This window comes from Siniperca chuatsi, linkage group LG10 (assembly GCF_020085105.1).
Source record: "Siniperca chuatsi isolate FFG_IHB_CAS linkage group LG10, ASM2008510v1, whole genome shotgun sequence".
Classification (NCBI taxonomy): Eukaryota; Metazoa; Chordata; class Actinopteri; order Centrarchiformes; family Sinipercidae; genus Siniperca; species Siniperca chuatsi.
Window position 1 is genome coordinate 2,957,066 of NC_058051.1, and position 21,907 is coordinate 2,978,972.

At 41.5% G+C, this 21,907-nt stretch overlaps 1 protein-coding gene across 5 annotated transcripts in view; it reads left to right on the forward strand.

The window, feature by feature from the left end:
- Window positions 1-908: 908 nt before the first annotated feature.
- Window positions 909-21,907, forward strand: part of snphb (syntaphilin b) — a 32,285-nt gene continuing 11,286 nt past the window's right edge. For 2 of the 5 annotated variants that reach the window (XM_044212262.1, XM_044212265.1), the window contains exons 1-2: window positions 910-1,064; window positions 15,721-15,852. In XM_044212262.1, coding sequence (XP_044068197.1) covers window positions 15,803-15,852 — 50 coding nt within the window. In that variant the 5' untranslated portion in view covers window positions 910-1,064; window positions 15,721-15,802. Of the gene's footprint in view, window positions 1,065-1,136; window positions 1,508-15,720; window positions 15,853-18,306; window positions 18,466-21,907 lie in introns of those variants that run through there. The other 3 variants (XM_044212260.1, XM_044212261.1, XM_044212263.1) reach the window with 3 other exon arrangements.

Sequence of the window (21,907 nt, forward strand, 5' to 3'; positions counted from 1 at the left end):
TTTTCTGACAGCTGTAGTTACTAGGGATTACGATTTTATCATTTTATAAAATATGATGCACTGTCATAGATAAACAATCCAACAATAGGCTATATAAAATAGTTCAAATTAGCTCCACCATGACCAGACTTACATGTTAATGCAGCATTTATAGTAACACAATAAAAAAATAATATAGGCCCTTTATACTAATACAGCAGTCTAGAGGGGTCATTTTGCATTATGAGTACTTTTTATACATTATGCTAAGAATACTTCTGTTCAAAGGTCCAGTGTGTAACATTTAGGAGGATCTATTGGCAGAAATTTAATATAAGTATGTTTTAATTAGTGTAGAAACCGTTGTGTTCTCATTACCTATTTATCTACATAAGGAGCGAGTATAACTGGAGTGTAACTGGATTCCAGCTAGTTTGATGGCACAGAAATGAATGTATGAAATAACTGTGAATTAACACTGATTCATTGATAATCCATTACATAAGTGTTAACCAATCACATAGTCATAGTGACTTAATCATTTGATAATGATAAGCAATAGGAATTCATTTTACATCCATTAATTCAGGCTCTAAATCACCATGAGTCATGTATTAGTTAAGCGTTAATTAAGCACTTGTTTTGTACCCTTATTATACAGTTTTACCATGTTTGCAGTGTTCGTTTAGTTACTTCAAAGTTGAATTCCATCTTCACAAAGTGTTACTGTTTGATCCTGAGTTATACAGTAATACAGTAGGTTCCTGTGCAGGCCAAAGCAGCCATCTTCAACAAACTGAGTGGTGTTTCCCTTTAAAAAAAGAAAATCCGACGTAACGTGACGCAGATGCTTCCATCCATATACCCTTGTGCCTCTCCTCACGCGGCAGCCATCCAGCGCACCTCCTGCATCCCCTGGCCCAGCCTCCCCCCCCCCCTCCTCTCCTCCCCTCCTCCCCGGGTGTGTGAGCCAGGATCACCGCTCCATCCAGCGGAGCTCTTGGCGAAGAACCGCAGGGAAACAATGAAAACCGGGGCGCTGGAACCGCGAAAGGACTAACAGCGCTACGGGAAAGGGGGCACAGGTAAGTGAGGCCTGGCCTTGTCGCTGAAATCATCAGTGCCAGTGGCCGCGGCAGAGCTGTCCTTCTGCGGAGGACGCGCCTGTGGAGTGCGGAGAGTGTGGCGAGCATCAAGGACTAGAAAGAATACATGAAGGAGTAACCGTGCATGTGTGGAGCTTGGTGTTTATTTGAAGCGGTGCGGATTCCGCAAGGCTCAGGCTATTTCCTGCTGTGTCTGTTTATTTTGGTGCAGCTGACGGAGGGGTGCTGCGCAGTGCGCTCCGGCAGATGTTTGCGCGCCTTGTCATCCTGTGCGCCCATGTTTGAGCGTGTTTGGGCGTCACATACATGTTGCCACCGGAACCATAACAGCCTAGATATTTACCGTACTTTTTCTTGGTGAACAGAATCGCAGCTTCCCTGGCTCTGCATGGAGAAACAGCTCACTGTGTCTTAGACCCAAAGTAAGTGACATCCATGTTTATAGGCAGCAGAGTCGTGACAGGTTGCCTGGCGCTGCTGTTTGACCTTGCAGCATTTCTGTTTTTCAGGAACGCACGTCCCACCTGACAGATCACAGAGGCACAGCTTTTTTTTGCATGGCTTTCAAGTGTTGCGGCTGAATTACTCTAATGGTATCAAAGCTTTATCCAATTTCCAGGAGGCTGTTTCGGGTTAGCTCACTGTGGCTCATTTTTCTTCGACATCTTTAAAATAAAAGCCTAGAAGCCTTAACGTAACAACACAGTGCACAGTCCGAAATGAATGCATGTAGTGTAGGGCTGAGTTTGGTTGGATATTCTGTCAGATTTTCCTTAATAACCTTGCCACAAAAACACATGATTTATTCTGACAACTAATACTGACTGAGGGTCTTATAATCTACTTCTCCTGTACACAAAAATGCTTAACTATTGTAAGAATTAAGCATTTGGATACAGCAAAGTGCACCACATACAAACCACTTAAATGAATACATATGAACATGGATGGATTATGAGACAGTGGGCCCCTGGGCACAGACATGTAAAAGGCCCCCCACTCCATTCCAACATAGGAGCAAGACACCCAGACTGAAAGAGACGCTTGGTAGTCTTTAGGAGTCTCCTTGTAGTCGTTTTGACCCCTTTAGCCTTGGGCCTGTGCCTCGTAGGCCTGTTCAGTAATCCTCCCATGCATACGACCCTTTATTTACTTATGAGCCCACATACGGTCTATACAGTGTCTGAAATGCGCGAGTGAGGCGAGCAGAAACCCAACATGCCTTGACTACAGAGGCAAAGCTCTGTGTTGTTTACTGTCCTTTGGTACAGGTCACTTTTGCCCTTTGCAGCATGGCCATCTTGTCAGCAGCAGGCGCCTCCATCCTGTCCCTCAGCAATCAGCCAATGGCAACTCTCTTTCTGCTCACGTTCCACACAAGTAGTGGACTGACCGTTGCCATGGTGACTTGGCAGTCATTTTCACAGCATGGTGTTTGCTCAGATGCACACACATGGTGTGAAAATCTCTAATTCTGCCTTTTTCCTCACGTGATAATTATAACCGCAAACATAATTATTGATCCTTAAGAGTGTAACACCGCAGCAGTGGTCTCACAGGAGTATGTGACACAGTTCATTTCAGTTCTTTATTTTTGCAAAATCTCCAGAGTCTCCTCATTGTTGTTTTTTGTTCCTCTTTAGTGCAGAGCATGTAGCTCTCCGCCTCGTCTGGACTCTAGTTGTAGTGCTAATCACACCATTTAACTACATGGTTTCTCTCGCTGCAGGGGAGGGAACAGCATTTCCATCTAAGTGGTTTTAGCCTGTTTGAGCGGCAAAACACGTCGCTTTCAATCTCAGTTGTTTGCTCTATACGTTAATTGGAGTTGTAATGGTGTTACTAATAGCTGAGTAGCTGTGAGGGGGAAAGGACAGGTGTATGGGTGTACCAGACATTTGAAAATATCAGGAAGCTCAATGAGATGGTTCAGTTATCCTTCATGGTATAGGACAGTGGTTCTAAAACGTTTTGGCTTGTTACTCCTCAGAGAAGCAGTGTCTACTCGTGACCCCTTGTCACAGGTTGTATATGTCTGTGAGTTGTGAGGTCATTCAAAGAGTGGCGTTCCATTCTCAGACGTTTTAATTTGAGGAGTTTGTTGAGGCCTGAGCGGGTCAAACTATACAGTCTTTTACAGTTAAAAAAGATCAGAGAAAATCTGAAAAATTGTGCAGCAGCAGTAGTTTTTTTTCATATTTCCTGTGATCTGCATCACTTGTTTGGGATGCACTGATATTATGATGTTTTGCCCATGCTAGGTTTCTAACACCTTCCCAGCAAAAAATGCAGGAAATGTTTATTCCTGCATTAAAAGATTTGACCTCTTGGGGACAACGGAAACACGCTGTAACTTGTTAGCAAACAGTTTATCACCTTTTATATACTATATATTGATATGAGAACCTGTTAGCCAACAGTTGCCATCCTGCAGATATGAAGCATTCATTTGGAGCCATGTTTCTGGCCACCTGATGAATGTAAGTCCAGTATTCATCTTTTAGCTCTGTTTTTGGTCTCCACCAACTCCTGTCCTAACTGTATCTGTCTGATGCTGAGCAGGTAGTGTACAGTGAAAACAGCTGCCTGCTGCAGCTGAAAACGCTCTTTGAGATCCCTGAGACTGAGTCGAAATATTAAAGTTGCGGGCCAGAAAACCAAAACAATGAGCCGACAGCTGGTATAAAAGGTCTGAAGTGCTGAGGGGAAGTGCAGAGGCAGGTGATGGTTCTCTGTGGGGTTGTCACTATGAGCAGCTCCTTTCACATACAAGTAATCATGTGATCTGTTGTTTATGTAAAAGTGTTGGTTATAGCCGCTTTAAGCATTTTTCACATTTAAACCCCAAATGTCTCTCGGTTTTATTTGGGACTTTTAATGGCCAGATTCAGGACTTTAAATGCTAATGTTGCTCCATGTCTGCTGGATGTGTAGCTGAAATAGGCAACTATTTGCTAACATGTTCGCCATATCATAAGAAGGATATGGTACTAATTTTAACATAAAGAAAAGGATAAAAAAGATCAGTGCATCTTCATCCTGAATGAAGTCTTGTAGACAGAGAGTGAAAGAGATTCATGTGTGTAGTCTTCAGTCTCCTCCCGCATGGTATTAACGTGGTTGTGAATATTGATTTCCTGTTTTTATCAATGCCCTTAATAGTTCACACAGACTATTAGCATGATCACGCGCCATCGCTCTGGCATGCTTTTAATGGCTGCTGCTTGGCTCGGTAATGACGAACCCATAGTGAAAGATATTTTGAGCATTTGACCTGATTAAACGTAGATAGTCCTTCAGTCCTTCCTTCAATTAACGCCATGTGCTTTTTACCCAGAACATGCAGCCAAATGAGAAAATCCAGTGAGATCATGGTGTAATAAAACCCTTTGCTGGGCTTAATTTCAAACTAATAAACAAGAAAATATAGACCTAAACCCTGGCTAATAACTGACATTTAAATTTTAGTAAAAACTGCTATATTAGATTCTCCTCTCTGTTTTCCCTTTCACCCTCTGTGTTGATTGATGGTCCAGTAAGAGCTGTGCTGTAGCTTTATTGCTGTGCTCTGCTGAATCGGAGCTAAGCTAGTCTGCATCCGCTGCAGCAGTAGGGTGACTCTGCACGATTGGCCTGATCTGCGTACACTGTGAAAACCAAACGTTTGTGCTCTTTACTGAACGTTATTTTCAGCCTGTGTTTACTGAGGAGAGATTTGATCACTGTGTGCGTATGCTTGACTCTTCTCCAGCCATCCAGCCTGCTTCACATTAATGCACTTTCATTCTTGGACTACATTTGTGTTGCTGTCCAGTCTGCTTTTGTGGTTTTCCATTAGAAGTGTAGCCACTTTGGTGGCTTTAACAATTGGGTAATTGACAGCATGCATTACGCATGAACTGCTCAAAACCGAACAGTCAGAGTGGCTCAGTGTGGGGAGTGAGTATGTTTATGTGCTTTAGCATGAGTTCTTTATCATGCTTACTGACTGCCAGTGTTTTTGCTTGCTTGATAAATGTGCAAACACAACACGCATACATGCACTGCATATACGACAGCTGAACAATGGCTACTTTTGTGTGGATGGAAAGGGTCAAGCAAACCCCATATTAACTAGCTAACATTGGCAGCGGTGCTATCTGTGTCTCTCTTGTTCTGCTTGGCAGTGATTGTATTTAATTATCTTTGTAAAAGGTTTCAAGCCTTCACATGTCAAACACGAGAACACAGTAAACGTCCACAGTGAAAATCACTGAAATGTTGTGACCGAATGGGCAACTGGAGCTCAAATACTACCAGTCATCTCTACCTGGCAGCTCTTTTTTTGTCATCCTGGCAGGGGACAGGCCTGGCACTGCTGCTGCCAGGCAGGCTAGACACTAGCCCTGTTTGGGACTGTCTTATCCACTGCGTGGGAGACAGCAGTGAAAAGCTACGAGAAGCGGCTCTGCACTGCTCTTTATCAGAGGTGAACCAGAGGTACATTTGCCAAACCAATCAGTTACTGTAGTCTTCATCCTTGAAGACTTCTCACCAAAACATACTGTTTCAAACCCATTCTGATAAAGCGTAAATCTCACCTTTGTGTAGCTTGTCCTACTTTGCGTTTGAGTGTGGGCTCATTAGTTCCCCCTTGTGGCTGATGGGGGTTAAACACCCACCACACTATGGTTTCTCGCTAACCATAATTGCAATGTGCCCTCCGGCCTCAGGGGGCAGTGAAGAGCCTGTTCCGGCTTGGCGAACCACACTGAGCAGAAGAAGACAGCACACTCACAAACGTACTCGGACAAGCGGCACAAAGTTGAAATGTATGCGTTATAGGAAGCGTTTTCAGACTGTATGTTTTGTTTTTACAAAGCTCCAAGGATGAGGACTAACTGGTTGGTTTGACAACCTGGTTACTCACCTCTGATGAATAACTGTTCACATCCGCCTCCCTAAGTTTTTCAATAGGAAGTGTCAAACTGGGCTCGCTACACACAAGCTGGCGTCAAAACTGAATAACTGCTCCCCAGCTGGCTGCTAGCTACTGGCCAGGAGGCAGCACTATCAGTGGCAGCCTGAGCCTCTGCCTCTTCCACATATGTGAATGGTCAAAGGCTGCCAGCTGCTTCAGCGATGCACAGAACACTGACAACTATGGTCAACATAAGACATGCTGCAATTCCTCAAAAAATCAAGGCGGTTAGTAATGTCATTTTTGCTTGGCTGACAGTTGTTTGTTTACTGGCAGTGGTGGAAGAAGTAAGGGCAAACACACTGCAACTTAAGAAAACACATGCAAATAGACAAAACACAAGCAAATAAAAAAAACATTTGACAACACATGCACAGCATTTAGAAAACAAGCTGCAAATACAGAAGCGCGCTGCAAAAACACACAAAACAACCAAATACACCAACGCGCTGCAAATACAAAACGACAACGGAAGTGTTTTCAGACGACACTAAAAAGGTTTGTGACTCATGAAGTCGGTATCACCTGTTCATTGTTTTTCTGTTTTGTTTTGTACTGTTTCTCCACTTTCCCCATGTCTGATCTGCAGCGCGCACTTCCCTCGCGGGAGCACGCAGATTTAAATAAAACGTTTGTGAAGCATTTTTGAAAAATTTGAAAAATTTTTGTAAAACTACTGTTCATCATAATAACCAGGTTCATCAGTGATGACAGACGGACTGTAGCCTGTTATGAACGTTGGAGTGACCAAGCGGCGTTTCCTACAGTCTGCAAGGTTTCCTGCATCAAAGTTTTTAAGCACGGGAGTTTAGACAGTTATCCTGTGCTGCTCTGTGAGGAGACAGTAAAGCTCTTTGATTTGACATGCTCAGGTCGCACAGCGGCGTCAAAGCAGCTTCATTAGTGATTTAATACCTGTAAGATCATTTGGGGATGTCTTTCCAACCCCCCCCCCAAAAAAAAATAAAAGTGATACTGTGTGATGTGTAACTTTTTAAACATCAAAGCTGAGGTCATCTCTTTATCATTACAATGCTTGGCCTCCTGCAGTCTAGACCTCGGGATATTTCTGGTCTAATAATGCCAACATGATTATCATGCAGGCTACAGGTCATCTGTCACCACTGGTGGTAGGACAGTAAAGTATCTGTCATAAACACTAAATCTCCTCACTGATTCCACTTTTTCGCTCTGCAAGGTCTTGTGGGGCACATGCTGAGGTCACTTTCAGCGCATGCGCAGAGAAGATCAGTAGCAGAAGTCAGAAACCCACAACAGAAACATAAACGGATGATACACAGACCCGACTTCAATAACTTCTTGAGTCACAAACCGTGGCAGCAAACTTGACAACAAGCGCGTTCAAGCCGTGTCCAGCACTTGTTATTGTCCTCTGGAAACACTTTGTTTTGTGTCTTTGCAGCGCATTTCTGTATTTGATGTTTTTTAAATTTGCTTGTGTTTTGTTGCAGTGCATTTGCCCTTGTCGGCCACCGTAATTCAGATCCTTTACTTAAGTAAAGGTATGTAAGTATTATCAACAAAATTTACTTAAAGTATCAAAAGTAAAATTACTCATTATCCAGAAAAATGGTCCTGTCAGTGTTTTACTATTATATATGATGTGTTTGGATTAATGTTACTGTTGCATTTTAAATAGTTTATTTAGCTTAAGAAGTAGGAGAATTTTCTCAACCCTCAAAGGATCACTTTAATTTGACTTTTTAGTCTTTATCAGTAAAAATAATTTAAATTCAAAATCCGCACATTTGGAGATACATGGTTTTCACTGGACAGGATGGTATGAAAAATTGTAATCTGCAAAGTAACTAAAGCTGTCAGACAAATGCAGTGGAGTAAAAACTGCAATATTTGCCTCTGAGATGTAGCGGAGTAGAAGTATAAAGTTGCATAAAATAAAAAATACTCAAGTAAAGTACAAGTACCTCGAATTTCTACTTAAGTACAGTACTTAAGTAAATGTACGTAGTTACATTCCACCACTGTTTACTGGAAATTTAAGACAGATAGCACATTTTTGTTCCTATTGTTGTTTTCAGTAAACCATATATTATCTCATATTAAGCATTTAGGCTTAGTATCACTTGACAGTATGAATTATAGACTGATCATTATGCATGCTGCCCAGTAGTGTTGAGAGTCAAACGTAGTGTTTAGGATGATGTCAGTTAGACTGATGTTATGTGTCACAATCATATCTGAGTTTTCACTGGCCTTAAATCAATATGTGAGGAAAAATAAACAGAAGGAGTCTGGGCGAAACGCGCTGCTCTGATCAGTGTTGATAAAAGACCCTTAATCATGCATTCATAAGGGCCGAGTCTGCGGACACTACCACAAACGCTTGTGAGTTGCAATAGACCTTTTTCAGAGAAGACACTTTGACATGTCACAGTAGGAAAAGCACAGGTGTAAATAATAAAATGAATGATGGCTGAATTCCATTTAGCTGCTTCAGTTTCAGGGTCCTCCTGGTATTGCTCACTGTCACACTGTCATGGCTTACTGGGACACTTGAATAGAACAGAGCCATCGTTAATGTTATTAGTAACACCTGTGCTCCTCCTACTATGACAAGTCAAAATGTCTGCAGGGTAAAAGACTTATAATATGTTCGTTTTATCTTGAAATCAACAGCATAAATCCAGTAGTAAGAGAGGAAGATAACATATAGCTATGCTACTGCATGATTCAATGTGTTTTATAGTTTTATAACACTTTAGTTGAATAGAAGCAGTTTTCAACCACAGAGCATCTCATAATCAAATACAGCTGATACAGCTTTTATCTGTAACTTACTGTCGTGTGTGTTGAATAGGAAACAGAGGAGTCCCATGTGTCTTGATTTCTCCCTTTAAAGTTGCCACGGACTACAGGGACCAAACCTGGCTACAGCTAACAAACAAACATGGTCACATACAATTTCTTTTAGTATTATTACAGTAGGCTCCAAAGCTTTTTTATTTGTTTTAATGATCTCCTTTCACATAAACTGTTCACACACCAGATAGTAGTTTACCAAACTAAACAGGATCTTTTGTGAAGGAAAATGTCAGCTTCACAATTAAAATTCCTCATCTTGTTCTCGCACAATTGTGAATATTTATAACACCTAGAGCACCACAAATCACAGTTCTGTGCTTGCCAGGCAGCATGCTAATAGAAACTGCTGATCTATCCAGATAAGAGAATGAGTCATCATCATCATCATCTAGTCAGATAGAGAGACTTTGCCTCCGAGAGATGCAGCGCCGCATTCAGCGCTCAATTTATGGAGTTTGGGACATTGTGTACAGGAATAGCAATGCTACGAGCTTGTTTGTAGTACCAGCTTGCTTAGCTAACCTTTCTTAGACCAAGGGAACACCAGTTGGATATCACTACTTAGGATTTATTACATGAGCTAATGAAGAGGTCGTCCAGTATAGAGTCCAAACATTTTAATCCCAAAGAGGTATTTAACTTTTCACCCATATCATCTAGACCTGGATTTTAAAAAAATTCATAAAATAAGTAAAAAATTGCTTAATTGTTTTAGATTCAACTGTATTTAAATATTTATATGAGGTGTTAAAGGAATAGTTCGACATTTGGGGAAATATTCTTATTCACTTTCTTGCTGGGCGTTAGATGAGAAGATCAATACCACTCGCATATCCGAGCGCTAAATATGAAGCTGGCTCATGCAGCCGTTAGCTTAGTTTAGCATAAAGACTGGAAACAGGGGTAAAGATCTAGCCTGGCTCTGCCCAAAGGAACAAAAATATATAAGGGTTAAACAAATAATAAGTTTGAGAAAAGTCTTTTTGAGTTTACTCAACTTTAGGGCCAGCCAGTTGTGTCAACTCACTTTGATGATTCTGTGTTTCTATGTACAATTACTCTTTCCGTCAGCTGATTTATCACCTGATTTTATAACTTAAAGTTTAAAGTTAACAAGCTTAAGAAATTAAGTTGAGCCAGTTTGAGGCTCAATATCTAATTGTATTTAATTTTCACTGATATAGCAGCTTCAAGTTTGATTCCTCAATGCAACATACTGTCCAATCTGCTAACAGCCACACTCAAATATCAGTGGACCCTGGTTTGAAACCTGCGGCTAAAATGTGTTAGAAAGACAGAGTATGGGGAGTTATCTTCATCGTAGCTTGTATTGTTTTAATTTAGATCAGAGAGAAGACCATGACACATAATAAATCTCCATAATAACTTTCCTCAAATTAGTACAAAGAAGGCTTTCTGGAGAATTTTAACCCAACCACAAAGCATGCTGGGAAGTATGGTATCAATCTAACAGTGTTTCTAAACAGCTTGATTTGATGAGTTGACTGACAGTTCAGTCAACTTGTGCATTGTATAAGTTCAGCAAACTAAACAGCACAAGTTCACAGAACTTTCTCACTTTGTAATAAGTCACAGATAAAGATTCTAAAGTATCAGGACTCACTCACTGACAAGCAGCAAAGGGCCCGGGTTCTGCAGCAAGGACTCAGCCCCGACACATGGCACACGCTCCACCAGGTGAGCCACCGGGACACCCCAGATTAAGCAGATTTTTTAACTTTGGACAGAGCCAGGCCAGCTGTTTCCTCACTGCTTCCAGTCTTTATGCTAAGCTAAGCTAACCACCTGCTGGATCTAGCTTCATATTTCTCATCTAACTCTCAGCAAGAAAGTGAATAAACATATTTTCTAAAATGTCACACTATTCCTTAAAAAAATCTGACAGAAAATATTTTCTGGTTGGATCTGTAATATCAAAAAAAAAAAAAAGAAATTGTAGTTTGTTAGACTAGAAAATGTAACATTATGTCCTCACAGCCCTGCTGATTAGGTTCATTAACATTTTAGAGTGACATTTCTAAAATGTCTTATGGCATTTCTGTTACGTAAAACTGTAAACATTGAATGGTGACAGCAGATAGTCAGCTAGCTACACGATGACAGGACGCTGATGTAAAACTCACCACAGCACCCTGACTCAGCACAATGTTGACCTCTGCATGATATAACGTGAACACAAAGAGGATAGATAATACGCAGTAGGTAAAAAAAATCAGCATTTATCCATGATTCAGTGCATCTCACGGATCTAAACACAGGAAAAGTGTTGAAAAGGACCAGAGGGGCTTCGGATGAGCAACACTCAGCACACAAACACATCCATATACACACAAAACAGCAGTGACTCAGTGTTGCAGACCCCAGGGCTGTCTAACAGTCTGCAAACCTCTGTTTGCCAACATTTGCCTGTTTGTCAGATGGGAATGCACGGGGTACTCAAGGAGACCCTCGAGCGTAGCTCGTGAGTCACGCTTTCCCACACACACATACACACCCTCCCTTCCACACCCTGTCCGACCGAATGCGGTGCATTACCACCGTAGTCTGCTCTGTGCAGATGAGGAGGGGAGCTTTATTACTCCTTTGTGTCTCTGCATCTAAACTCTTTTCTTGCATTTTGTTTTGTTACAACCAATATTTGTGCTCTCAACTCAACTGTTTGTCACTGGTTTATACAGTATATGGACTTTCATGGAAAAAACATGCACGCACGCTCCGACTCTGCAGAACATTTGTTTTAGATATACGGAGATTAGTCAGAGTCACAAGATCATAGATAGCAAGGGCACACTGTTTTTCATGAGAGGAACCGCAGTGTCTCCTCTGCTGCAGTCACAGAGGGGGATGAACAATGGCCGTATGTGTGTGGGTGTGTGTGTGTGTGTAATCATGTATTTCCACAGTTCTGCGTGTGTCCAGATTATCACACTTCACAAAATGGTGCTGTCCATCTTCACTCTACCTAACATCCCTTCCTCATCTACTCCTACTCCACCCGTCTGTCTCCACTTTCTCACCTTCACAAGGTCCCTGACACGTGCCGCCTCCTCCTTTTATCTCATTGGCTTTCCTCTCTCCTCTCCTCCTCTTCCCTACGTTCTCCCTCAAACCCTCTTTCTCCCCTCTCTCACCCCCCAGTGTCTTCTCTCTACCTGCTCTGTGTTTCCGTCTTGTCAGCACAGAAGCTGCTTGCGTGTCATCCTCACTCAGGCTGCCTGTGGCTGGGGGGTGGTGTTACATAACAGGCCTAACCTAATAAATCCTGTATGATGTGCTGTGATGTGGTTTGATCTGTTGTGACAGTGGCCAGTGACTGGAGAACATGCTGCCTTCCTGAGCCTATGTCACACTGTGTAGAGTAAAACTGTAAAATCGCAATTCATGAAAATAAATCTAATACAGGTTACACAATAGACAATAAATATTCATATACTGTTTTTCCAAGTCATGCTAATATAATTTGTACATTTGATCTAGTAATAAATAGACATGACTGTCATTTTAGTCTGTCAGTTCAATTAAATTCTATTCATTTGAGCTTTATTGGCATGGGAAACAGACGTTAACATTGCCAAAGCAAGTGTGAGATAAAAACATATACATGAACAGAAGAAATGTGCTATTCAAATATATACAAGTCTGTCTTTGTCTGGATGCCAATCAGATTTACAGAAAATAATGGCTGCAGGTTTGTCCCTATTCATCTCCCCTGCGTCCTTCCGCTTTCATTCACTCAGTCTGTGATCATGACTATTCAGTTAGTTTGTTACATCATCTTATTATAGACTGATTAAGCAGATTGATAATTGATTGAGAGACATTAATTAAACAGGATTTGGAGGCATTAGGCCCTTTTTACTCTGGATTTAACTTGGTAGAGAACACGTGCAAGCTGGACAAACTGCAGCACTCAAACCTGTCTGACATCTGTGTGTTCATGTGCACATTCATGTGTGTATGTTTCCCCATGCATATTAATGCAAGACCTCGAGGTGGAGCTGCTGTAACAGAGCAAGCAGGGGGTGGGATGTTTGGCTGCTGTCACCCAGAGTGACACCTGCACTGTAACAACCAATCAAAATAACGTTTTTTTTTTGCTTTAAAAATGGTTAAAGTTTTATGAAAACATTGGGTTTTTTTGTCAGTGAGAGTCTTCCAGTCATGTCCGTTGGGATGCATGTGAGGCAGCTTGCTTCACTGTGCATTCACAGAGTGACTGGTCAGTGTTACATTTGTTGTCTGTCTGAAATCTATAACCTGGATTATTGCTAATGTGTTTAAATTAGATTCAACCCAAGTACGCATTAACACGTTGGCCACTTCAGCCCAAAAAACTGTCAAACTGTAGAAAAGTTTCTCTCCATAACAGAAAAAGTCAATTAATGAATCAGGGCATTGAGGATGACTGTGCAGAATGTTGATCATCTGCCTGTGGGCCAAATCCGGCCCTCCAACAAAAATATTTGGCCCCTTGATGAAACCTTGAACTTTCCCTTTCATAGTTTATGTCAAAACTGCGCCTGCAATTTCATCTTTTTTTAACTTTATTGCTGAAACACATATTACCTATGCCAGTAATACATCATCGTTGTCATCGGAAAAGAAAGCCGGGGTTTGGATTAAAGAGCAGCGGACCTTGAGCCAGATCAACTGGACCAGGCCTGACGGCGGCTGCTGTGATCGCCCTGGAGGAGAGGAAAGACAGCCGGGATAGGAGCCAAGCTGGCCCAGCTTGGACTTAAGGCTGCTCCTGGCTAATGTCAGGTCTGGACAAAATGGGACTCAGGCCGGCCAAGACTGTTGTGCCCACATCTTTACAGAGACCTGCTCCACCGAGATCCCGGATCGAGCACTCGACGGGCGGGCCGCGTTCCAACCGCAAGACTCCGGCAAGATGAAAGGAGGAGGACTCTGTGTTTACATCGATGATCCTTGGTGCTCAAATGCAGGCAAAGTGAACGGAACACTGTCTCACAAATGTCGAACTTTTTATGTGAAGATGGAAACCATATCATCATCACTATCTCTATCTGCTGATTACAATCCATCAGACGCAAATTTAAATGCGCTGCAGAATTATTTCCTGGGTGTAATATGTGTAGGCTATGTATATACGTATATAAATAAGTGTATATGTTGTTTTATTTCATTTTATATTATATGTTACACTATTTTAATATTAATTGAATATTAATATTAATTAAATGATCTGTTCTGTGTGTGTAGCAAGAAGGGACTACAAAGTTTCGTTTCATTATACAACCTTGTGTTTTAAAATGATAAATAAATTACCTTGTACCTTGTAGATAACAACATGGCTCATTTAAATCTTAATAAATATGACCTGCCCCATGTGAAGAGAGGAATGCAAACCTGGATACTGTGTCTCGTTCTACACCAGGCTATTTGAACAGCGCATGGTGCTGAAATTAAGTCTTATAAACTCAGAGTCTGATGTATAATAGTATACAATCGTATACAGTAGTGCCTAGACACACACACACAAGCAAACACAGACACACAGTTCCCATCTGGCATCTGGTCATTCTTTAGAATCTAATCAAAGCTGTAATACAGTTAAAATAAAACATGAAATGATAGAAAGCAGAGGAAAGTTGCTAGAGGAATTAAAGCAGAGCTCAGATGTGGATAAAGTTATACAGGAGGTAGCTTTATAGTATTTACAGGATTTGAACGAGTAACCTGTTATTTAAGTGACACAGCAGAGAGATAAGAATGTAAGGCTTTATTTCCATTAATCCACCTAGGTCCTCATTCACTGACTGTAGTGGGAGAGCGTTTTCTGAGTCAGTCGTGGTTGGCAGAGAGACAGCACAGCATGTAGAGGTGTTACAGCAGGAAGGTGACTTACAGCAGGTGCTTTGCATTTACACACATACACAAACCTGACACTCAAGAGCCCACTAAGTTGTGTGTGATGATTATTGACGTGAATAATCCTCCTCCTTTCGCCTACATGTGCTTTTTCCTTCTATCTCTCTTCAGTGTCTCACTCTTGACGTGCCTCTCTATCTCACAATTTGCATTTGGCCTTTCCAGCAACATAAAGCCAGGGGAAGCTTTGTTAGGTCACAGACAGGGGTAATGATTAAATATGTATTAGACGTTCATCTCTCTGCATCCACACAGCCACGTGAGTACTCAAAGAGGCACATTGGGAGCTCTCATACAAAGCCACACACATGAACAAGCACACACCTTACAACACAAACACACACTCACATACAGATGCAGATGCAAATGTCACTTCCCTTTGCTCACTTCTGCCACTCTTTTGGCCTGAGATGAGACAGATGAGTGATGATTGGTTAGTTCTCCCACATGGCTGGGAGGTGATTGGCTCCTGAATCCTTATGTCAGCTAAGTGTAAGCTTGAGTCAGCAGCCCCATGCTGCATGCTGAGGCATCCAGAGCTGAGCGCAGAGGCAGTCAGCGAAACTCATCCCTTATTTGTGTGTGTGCGTGTGTGTGTACTTGTACTTGCTACATAGTGAGGACTGAAACACATTTTTTACCTACAGAGTGAGGACATTTTTGGAAAGTGAGGACATTTTGGCCAGTCCTCACAACTTCAAAGGTCTGTTTGAAGGTTAAGACTTGGTTTTAAGTGTCACAAAGTCCCAAAGATAGAAGTACAAGGATATGTGTGCGTGTGTGTGTGTGTGTATATAACCTCAATAAACCCTGTTTTTTGTTATTTTCTCAGGCTGCTGCTGCTTTTGTTGATCACTCTCTCTTCTTTCTGGGTGCATGTGGTCCCTCACCGGTCATATCTGTGTTTTCCTCCAGGCTCTCAGTGTTGAGCTGAAGAACAGAGAGACAAAGTGAGGACAGAAGAAGCTAAAGGTTGCACAAGAGGCTGCCGGGCCCCATGTCTGCCCCTGCTCCAGCCAATCGGAGGTCTGGGTTGGGCTCTCGCCGGTAGGTAGCCAGTGAGGACCTGTTACCTGTTTTTTTTTATGTCAGTGTTCACTTGTGATATTTGGGGTATTCAGTGCAATGTAAGAGGATTGTAAGAGGAATGTAAGCTCTAGTGAAAAAAGTTTTAACCTCCATCATTGTATATTACAGTGCGAGGGGACCAGGACCTGTATTATCAAGTGTCTCAGAGCAGAAAATCTGTCCTAACTGGCCGTGATGCAATGCAACTTTGGTCCTACTTTTGAGACTAGGAGTAAAACTATTTCAACTCTCTTAACTTTGGAAATGACTTCTATCTCTGCTGATATTCAAGGCAGAAACATGTGCGTGTTCTGTGGGAGGAGAGACATTTATTGATGACATTGAGCTTATTGATAGATAAAGTTGTGGCAAAAAATTAATTGTGCACGATGCAAAAGAGAACACATGCTCTCCGCAAACAAAGAAAGAGAAGAAGAGAGGATTCAATGTTTTCCATGGAGATAAGCGGCACAGCCCACAGTGGCTTTGCAACATCATTGGCACACGTACAATATTTAAATTGGTAAATATCATTATCACATATTTTTGCATATACAACCTAAATAACTTAGTTACCTATATTTGGCCGTACACATAAAGCCTAAACATAAAATGTTGATATTTTCTGCATTTCGAATTGCACCACTGTCTAATATCTCAAACCTCAACTGTCAGAAAACTATAAGACAACATCATCATTTCTACTCTGCGGCTGAGAGTTTTGTAAAACACTCTTAAGTCGCACACTCAAGTAGGAGTTTTTCTGGTCTTAGGTTAACTTTCAGCGTGACTCCTAGGAGTGATTCTGAGACGCTTGATAAATACAGACACAGGTGGAGCTTCACTGATGCTGCAAGTGTATTAATACATCCTAGTTATTCACATTTTCTACATTTTCTCTTCCTTTCATCTGCCTTTGTTGAGTGTCTATCATTTTTCTGTCGCTCGGTTGCTCCTTGTCAAATTAACAAATTAAACCCTGTGACATGACCTTTTCAGTAGTATAATTTTGTGTGTAAAAGCACACTGTGTGTGCTCTGTGTATGTGTGTGTGCAGTATGATTATTTCTAAACTTAACACTTTCTGAGCACAGATTTCCTCCAGTTGAACCAGCTGTTTTAAGAACTCAGTACCACTTTCTAGGGGCCTGTAATAAAGGGATTATGAGTTTTAACCAATGGCTTTATTAATGGTTAACAAATCATTTCCTAAAGCTTTATAGATCAGTTATTAACCATTTATAAGAACACATTTTGGGTTGCCAGGTTTTGAAAAATCTCTCTGGCTGGTGTTTATTCTCCTCCAGCAGGACACTTGCTTTGTCTTTTTACCATTTTAGTTCATCAGGCAGACTGCTCCAGTGCACAGTCTGACCTCTGACCATCTGGAAAAGTGCTGCACAGCATCTGGATCAAAGTTATTAACAACTTATTAACATTAATAATTACAGACAACTTACTATTTTAATGTGGGCTTTACAGAAAGCGAGAAACCTGTGAATCTTAATATTAATGACTTATTAACATCTATAACTGCAGACTTCTTGGCGTATTAGAAAGTCAGATACTCCATACCCTTTATTAATAAATTTATTAATGACTTTAATATTAATGACTCAACAGCCAACCAGGCAACCCAAAAGTTCTTGCAACTAAAGGAATATATATTTTACTGCGATTTGTTTCTGTACTTTTTTCAATTAGCTCTAATGATCCTGATGGAGGAGCGGTGGTATTATTGACAAGAAGATGGGCTTAAAAGAAAGTAGATGTAGTCAGCCACTTCCTACAAACTGACCAGTGAACAGCAAGTGTACTGCAACCTGAACACAGTTTATTGAGTATATCGATGTGTTTTCTCCTACAGCTACTGGACTTCCTTTGCCTGTTTACTGGACACAGGTTAAAGGATAAGACCATGTTATTGAGGTTTCATTGTCTACTGGGACCAGTGACTTTTTCCACATCCATTAATCCGCATCCGACTTGAATGTTCTCACTTTGCAATGCAAATGCTGCAATAATGTTGCATACAGAATGTATGTTTTATACCTAATGTATGCAATATGATTGTTGGGCATTGATTTACTAATGTGGTCCAGTTTTACACAGTCACTACTTAAATACAATGGAGAGCCTTTTTGGCATTATTGGCTGGAGAGCTGAAGAATCACCACCTAAGTAGTTCTACTGCATGTTGCCAAAAATCCACTTATAATAAATAACTGTGTGTCAAATGATTTGAAGTGTTTTAATCAGTAGTCTCATTCAGATGTTGCAAGCCACAGGGTGGGTCACAGACAGATAAATGCCTTCCTAAACTGAAGCCAAGTCGTGTGGTTAGTGGCTGTAGGGGTTTTTGTGGTATATGAAGCTACAGACGGTTCAATCTGTAGCTGTGGTGTCCTCCTCTCTCTCGTCTCTTTTCCTCAGATTCAACCCTTTGAAGGCGCTGCAGCCCAAACGCCGCTTGCAGCAAATACTGGCGTCCTCACCCGTCCCGGTGCCCAAGCCGGTGTCGGGGTCGGGGTCGGGGACGGCTGCGTCAGGTGCCACAGCGCCGGTGGCCATTCCTGTGCCCGCGCCCCCTGCGTGAGACTCACTTTAGTTACAGTCTCAGAGAGCATGCTCCTTAGCTGTAGCTGTAGCTCCGGCATGCATTGTAGCCACTGAAACAAGACCAACAACAGCACACAGCCAACATTTATGCTACCTGTCTTAATTAGACACGGTTTTCCCGCCATTCTCCAATTGTCCGTTTGCTAAGCGCCGCCCGCCTTGGTTACTGTTGCTAAGCTTGTCTAGCTTTACATTCTAGCATGGCACATATGCTGTTTGGCACGATGGCAGATTTTCCATCAAAATGCTCAGCAATTTTTGAAACAAAGGGTTCTTGATTTCCAAAAGAGGCAGGGTACCTATTTCTAGCCACGACGTCAATTTGCCAGCTGAAATGCCGACTGTCACTGGAAAGTTTTATCAGCTGTAGCTAGCAAGCTAATTAAACCTTATCTCCATGAGTTGGTTAAGACTCTATCTCAGGCTGACTGCATGCTAACAAACTGCGGCTAAAGCTACATGTCCCAGGCAAAAAGTAATTACGCATCCTCACAGGTTGATGATTCATGTAGAAGACATGGAAATAAAGAAGCAGCATATTCTTGTAGAGCAGTGAAGAGCTAGTTAGTCCTGATATGCTAAGGATAAATGTAACATCAGAACCCTATTTGGCTGCTTAGCTTACATACTTTTTCTTATTTTCAAAGGCTTTTAGGATGAGGACTAACCAGTGTGTTCGACAAATGTAACACTGTCTCAGTTAGCGTTGGCTGTGGAGTGTAAACTTCCCCAAATACAATAGAGCAGGACAGAGCTGCTAATGTTAGCCTAAACTCTGATAACATCCATGACCGGCTTCCACACAGTGGGAAAATACTTCACAGTGGGTGTGCTGTAACCTGTAACCCCACAGACTGTTGTGGCCTAGTTAACTAGTGATTTGCTCCTTGGCCTTTGAAGTAACACTCAGTTACTAGTGTAAGTATTAAGCTTGCTAGCCAGACATGCTAATCATTGCAGCTTACGTTAAAGCATATAAACACACTGTTAAATCCATTCCCTACACTTTTGCTAGACATGGCCCTCCACTCCAAACTCTTTAAATGCAGAGTATCTTTGTCACTACACAGCCCCATATGCACACCACTTCAACTTGTGGAGAAATCCCAGGCCTGCCATGTCTAGGTACGGTTGCTAAGCTATGATTGGCCAATCGCTGTTCAAGGGCGGGGTTTAGTGAACGGTCAGTTGCTGCAGTGCTGACCTGCCTACCTCATTTAATGAGTTTGAAATGTAACGGATAGCCTTTGCAGTTTGCAGTGAAGTCACAATCCCACTATGATTAATATGAAAATAACACTGAGGTCCCAACTGGAGCTCTCATTGTTCATATTCAACTTAGAAGTTGGCATCAACAACAGCAAACAGCACAGCCTTGTGTGTGTGTGTTGTTGTGTCACATCACCTCTAAGTCTATTGATGTTCTGGCAGGAAAAAACAAGGGAAACCCTGATGAACGGTCATGTACTGACATATGTAGGCTACATTAGCAGAGTCACTAGGTAAATTTGAACACTAGAAATTGGGGATTTGTAACACCAGTTGGTCCTGGTTCCATGTAATTTTTCATAGCATGAAGTTTTGTTTAGCGGCTACATGCACAGTAGAAATAGTGCTAATGTTGGAATGTGGAAGCATACTGTGATCACAAGTGATCACTGGTTCACCACAGCCGCTCAATCAACAGCACCATGTTTTTTTACAAACACTAACCAGTTCAACAGCAGAGAGTTGGTGAGACACCGACATTGCAGGAAATGAGAATGTGCTTTTTGGTTTATTTCGGTTTATTTAAAAATTAGATATGGTTTATCTAAAAGGATTTCAGCTTCATGAGCAAAGTCTCTGTCTCTACCAGACACAAACCACAGCGTAAAGGAATATTTCTGTACTGCACCCACTCACACTAACCAACACCTGACTCCTGGGCAACAGTCAGCTCCTACAGCCCACCTATGACTACCTCCACCAGACTGTCACCCACCACCCACAGTCCAGACACAGCTTCCGGATGGGATAGACTGTCAAACCTGAAACACTGTTGTACTGTGTAGCCTCTGGGATCTCACTGCTTTAGCTGCTTCCCTCTGCCTGTTTCTGTCCTGTCTTGGCTTTTGTCATATATTGATCTTCGAAGAACTACTGAGTAGTCAATATCTGGCCTCCTCCCCTATTGTATCACACAGAACACGTTTACTCAGCACAACTCTTGCTAGAAACCTGGGGAAGTTCGGGTAGCACGAAAAAAAATAGATGTATATGTTTTCACAAAGAAGTGAGAATTACACACCATTGTGTTAGCGTGTCAAATATAGTGACCGTCGTGTAATGTTGAACACTTGCAAACCGTCTCCAGTGAGTTAATAAATATGCCTGGTTTGCCCGTTTGATTGGAATTATGCTTTCAGGAGGTGGTTGTTGCTCAAACATCCAAATACGACTTCAGACTTAAACTGACTTAATGTAACTTTTGCTTTAACAAAATGTAAAAGTAGTAACTGTAATGTCCTTTATACAGCTATAGCTAGCTAAAGTTTGCTGGCATTAGCTAACATTAATAGCCACCATATGCTACTGGTCATACCAGACCATGTGAGGCTGCAAACACCCTGAGTGTATTGAATTAAGCAACAGTGCGTTTTATGGCTTATGAATTGAACTTTTCCTTTGTAAGATTGAGTTATTGTTTCTTTCAAAAGTTACATAGTCTCATATGATTTGGAAAATTTTGTTTCCCTTATTTGTCAGATAATTCTCTTGTTTCTGTTGTGACATGAGACATGAGCTTGCGTGGTGAAAAAGTTCCAGCAGGTTGAAGTTTAAGTATAAATACATTGAGTTGGGTGCAACACTGTGTCCAGGTTTTGGATTTCAGTGAGGTGGCATGGAGTTATCGTGTCCTGTGTGAAAATCCCTCGTGGCTGCTCTGATTGGTCCTGCTTGTCCCCTCCTCCCTCTGTAGAGGCCAGTGATTGGACAACAGTCATGTTCTTTTAAAGTAACAGGTCATTACAACATTCGGTATGTGCCACTCAATATCACTGATTATAAAACCTTACAATATTTATTACAAGCAAGGAATGTCTTAGCAGAAGTTGCCCATCACAGATCACCCTTCCTTTTCCTGGCTACCACTGATATAACTGTACTGTGCTACTCAACAACTTTATTTTCTTTAGCAGTGTAGTAGCAATGGTTGCATTTGAAAATATGTGTATATTTTACTTTTTTCAATATTTATTTTTTAAATGATATATGTGGTTTTACATGGTTTCTAAGATGATTTTGGACTAGTCCATGTCAGACAATGGACAGATTTTTGCAATGTGTCCATTGTCTGACATGGAGATGAGAAGATCGATACCTCTCTCATATTCAGAATATTCCCCAACAACTTTTTTGTTGTAATCTTTAC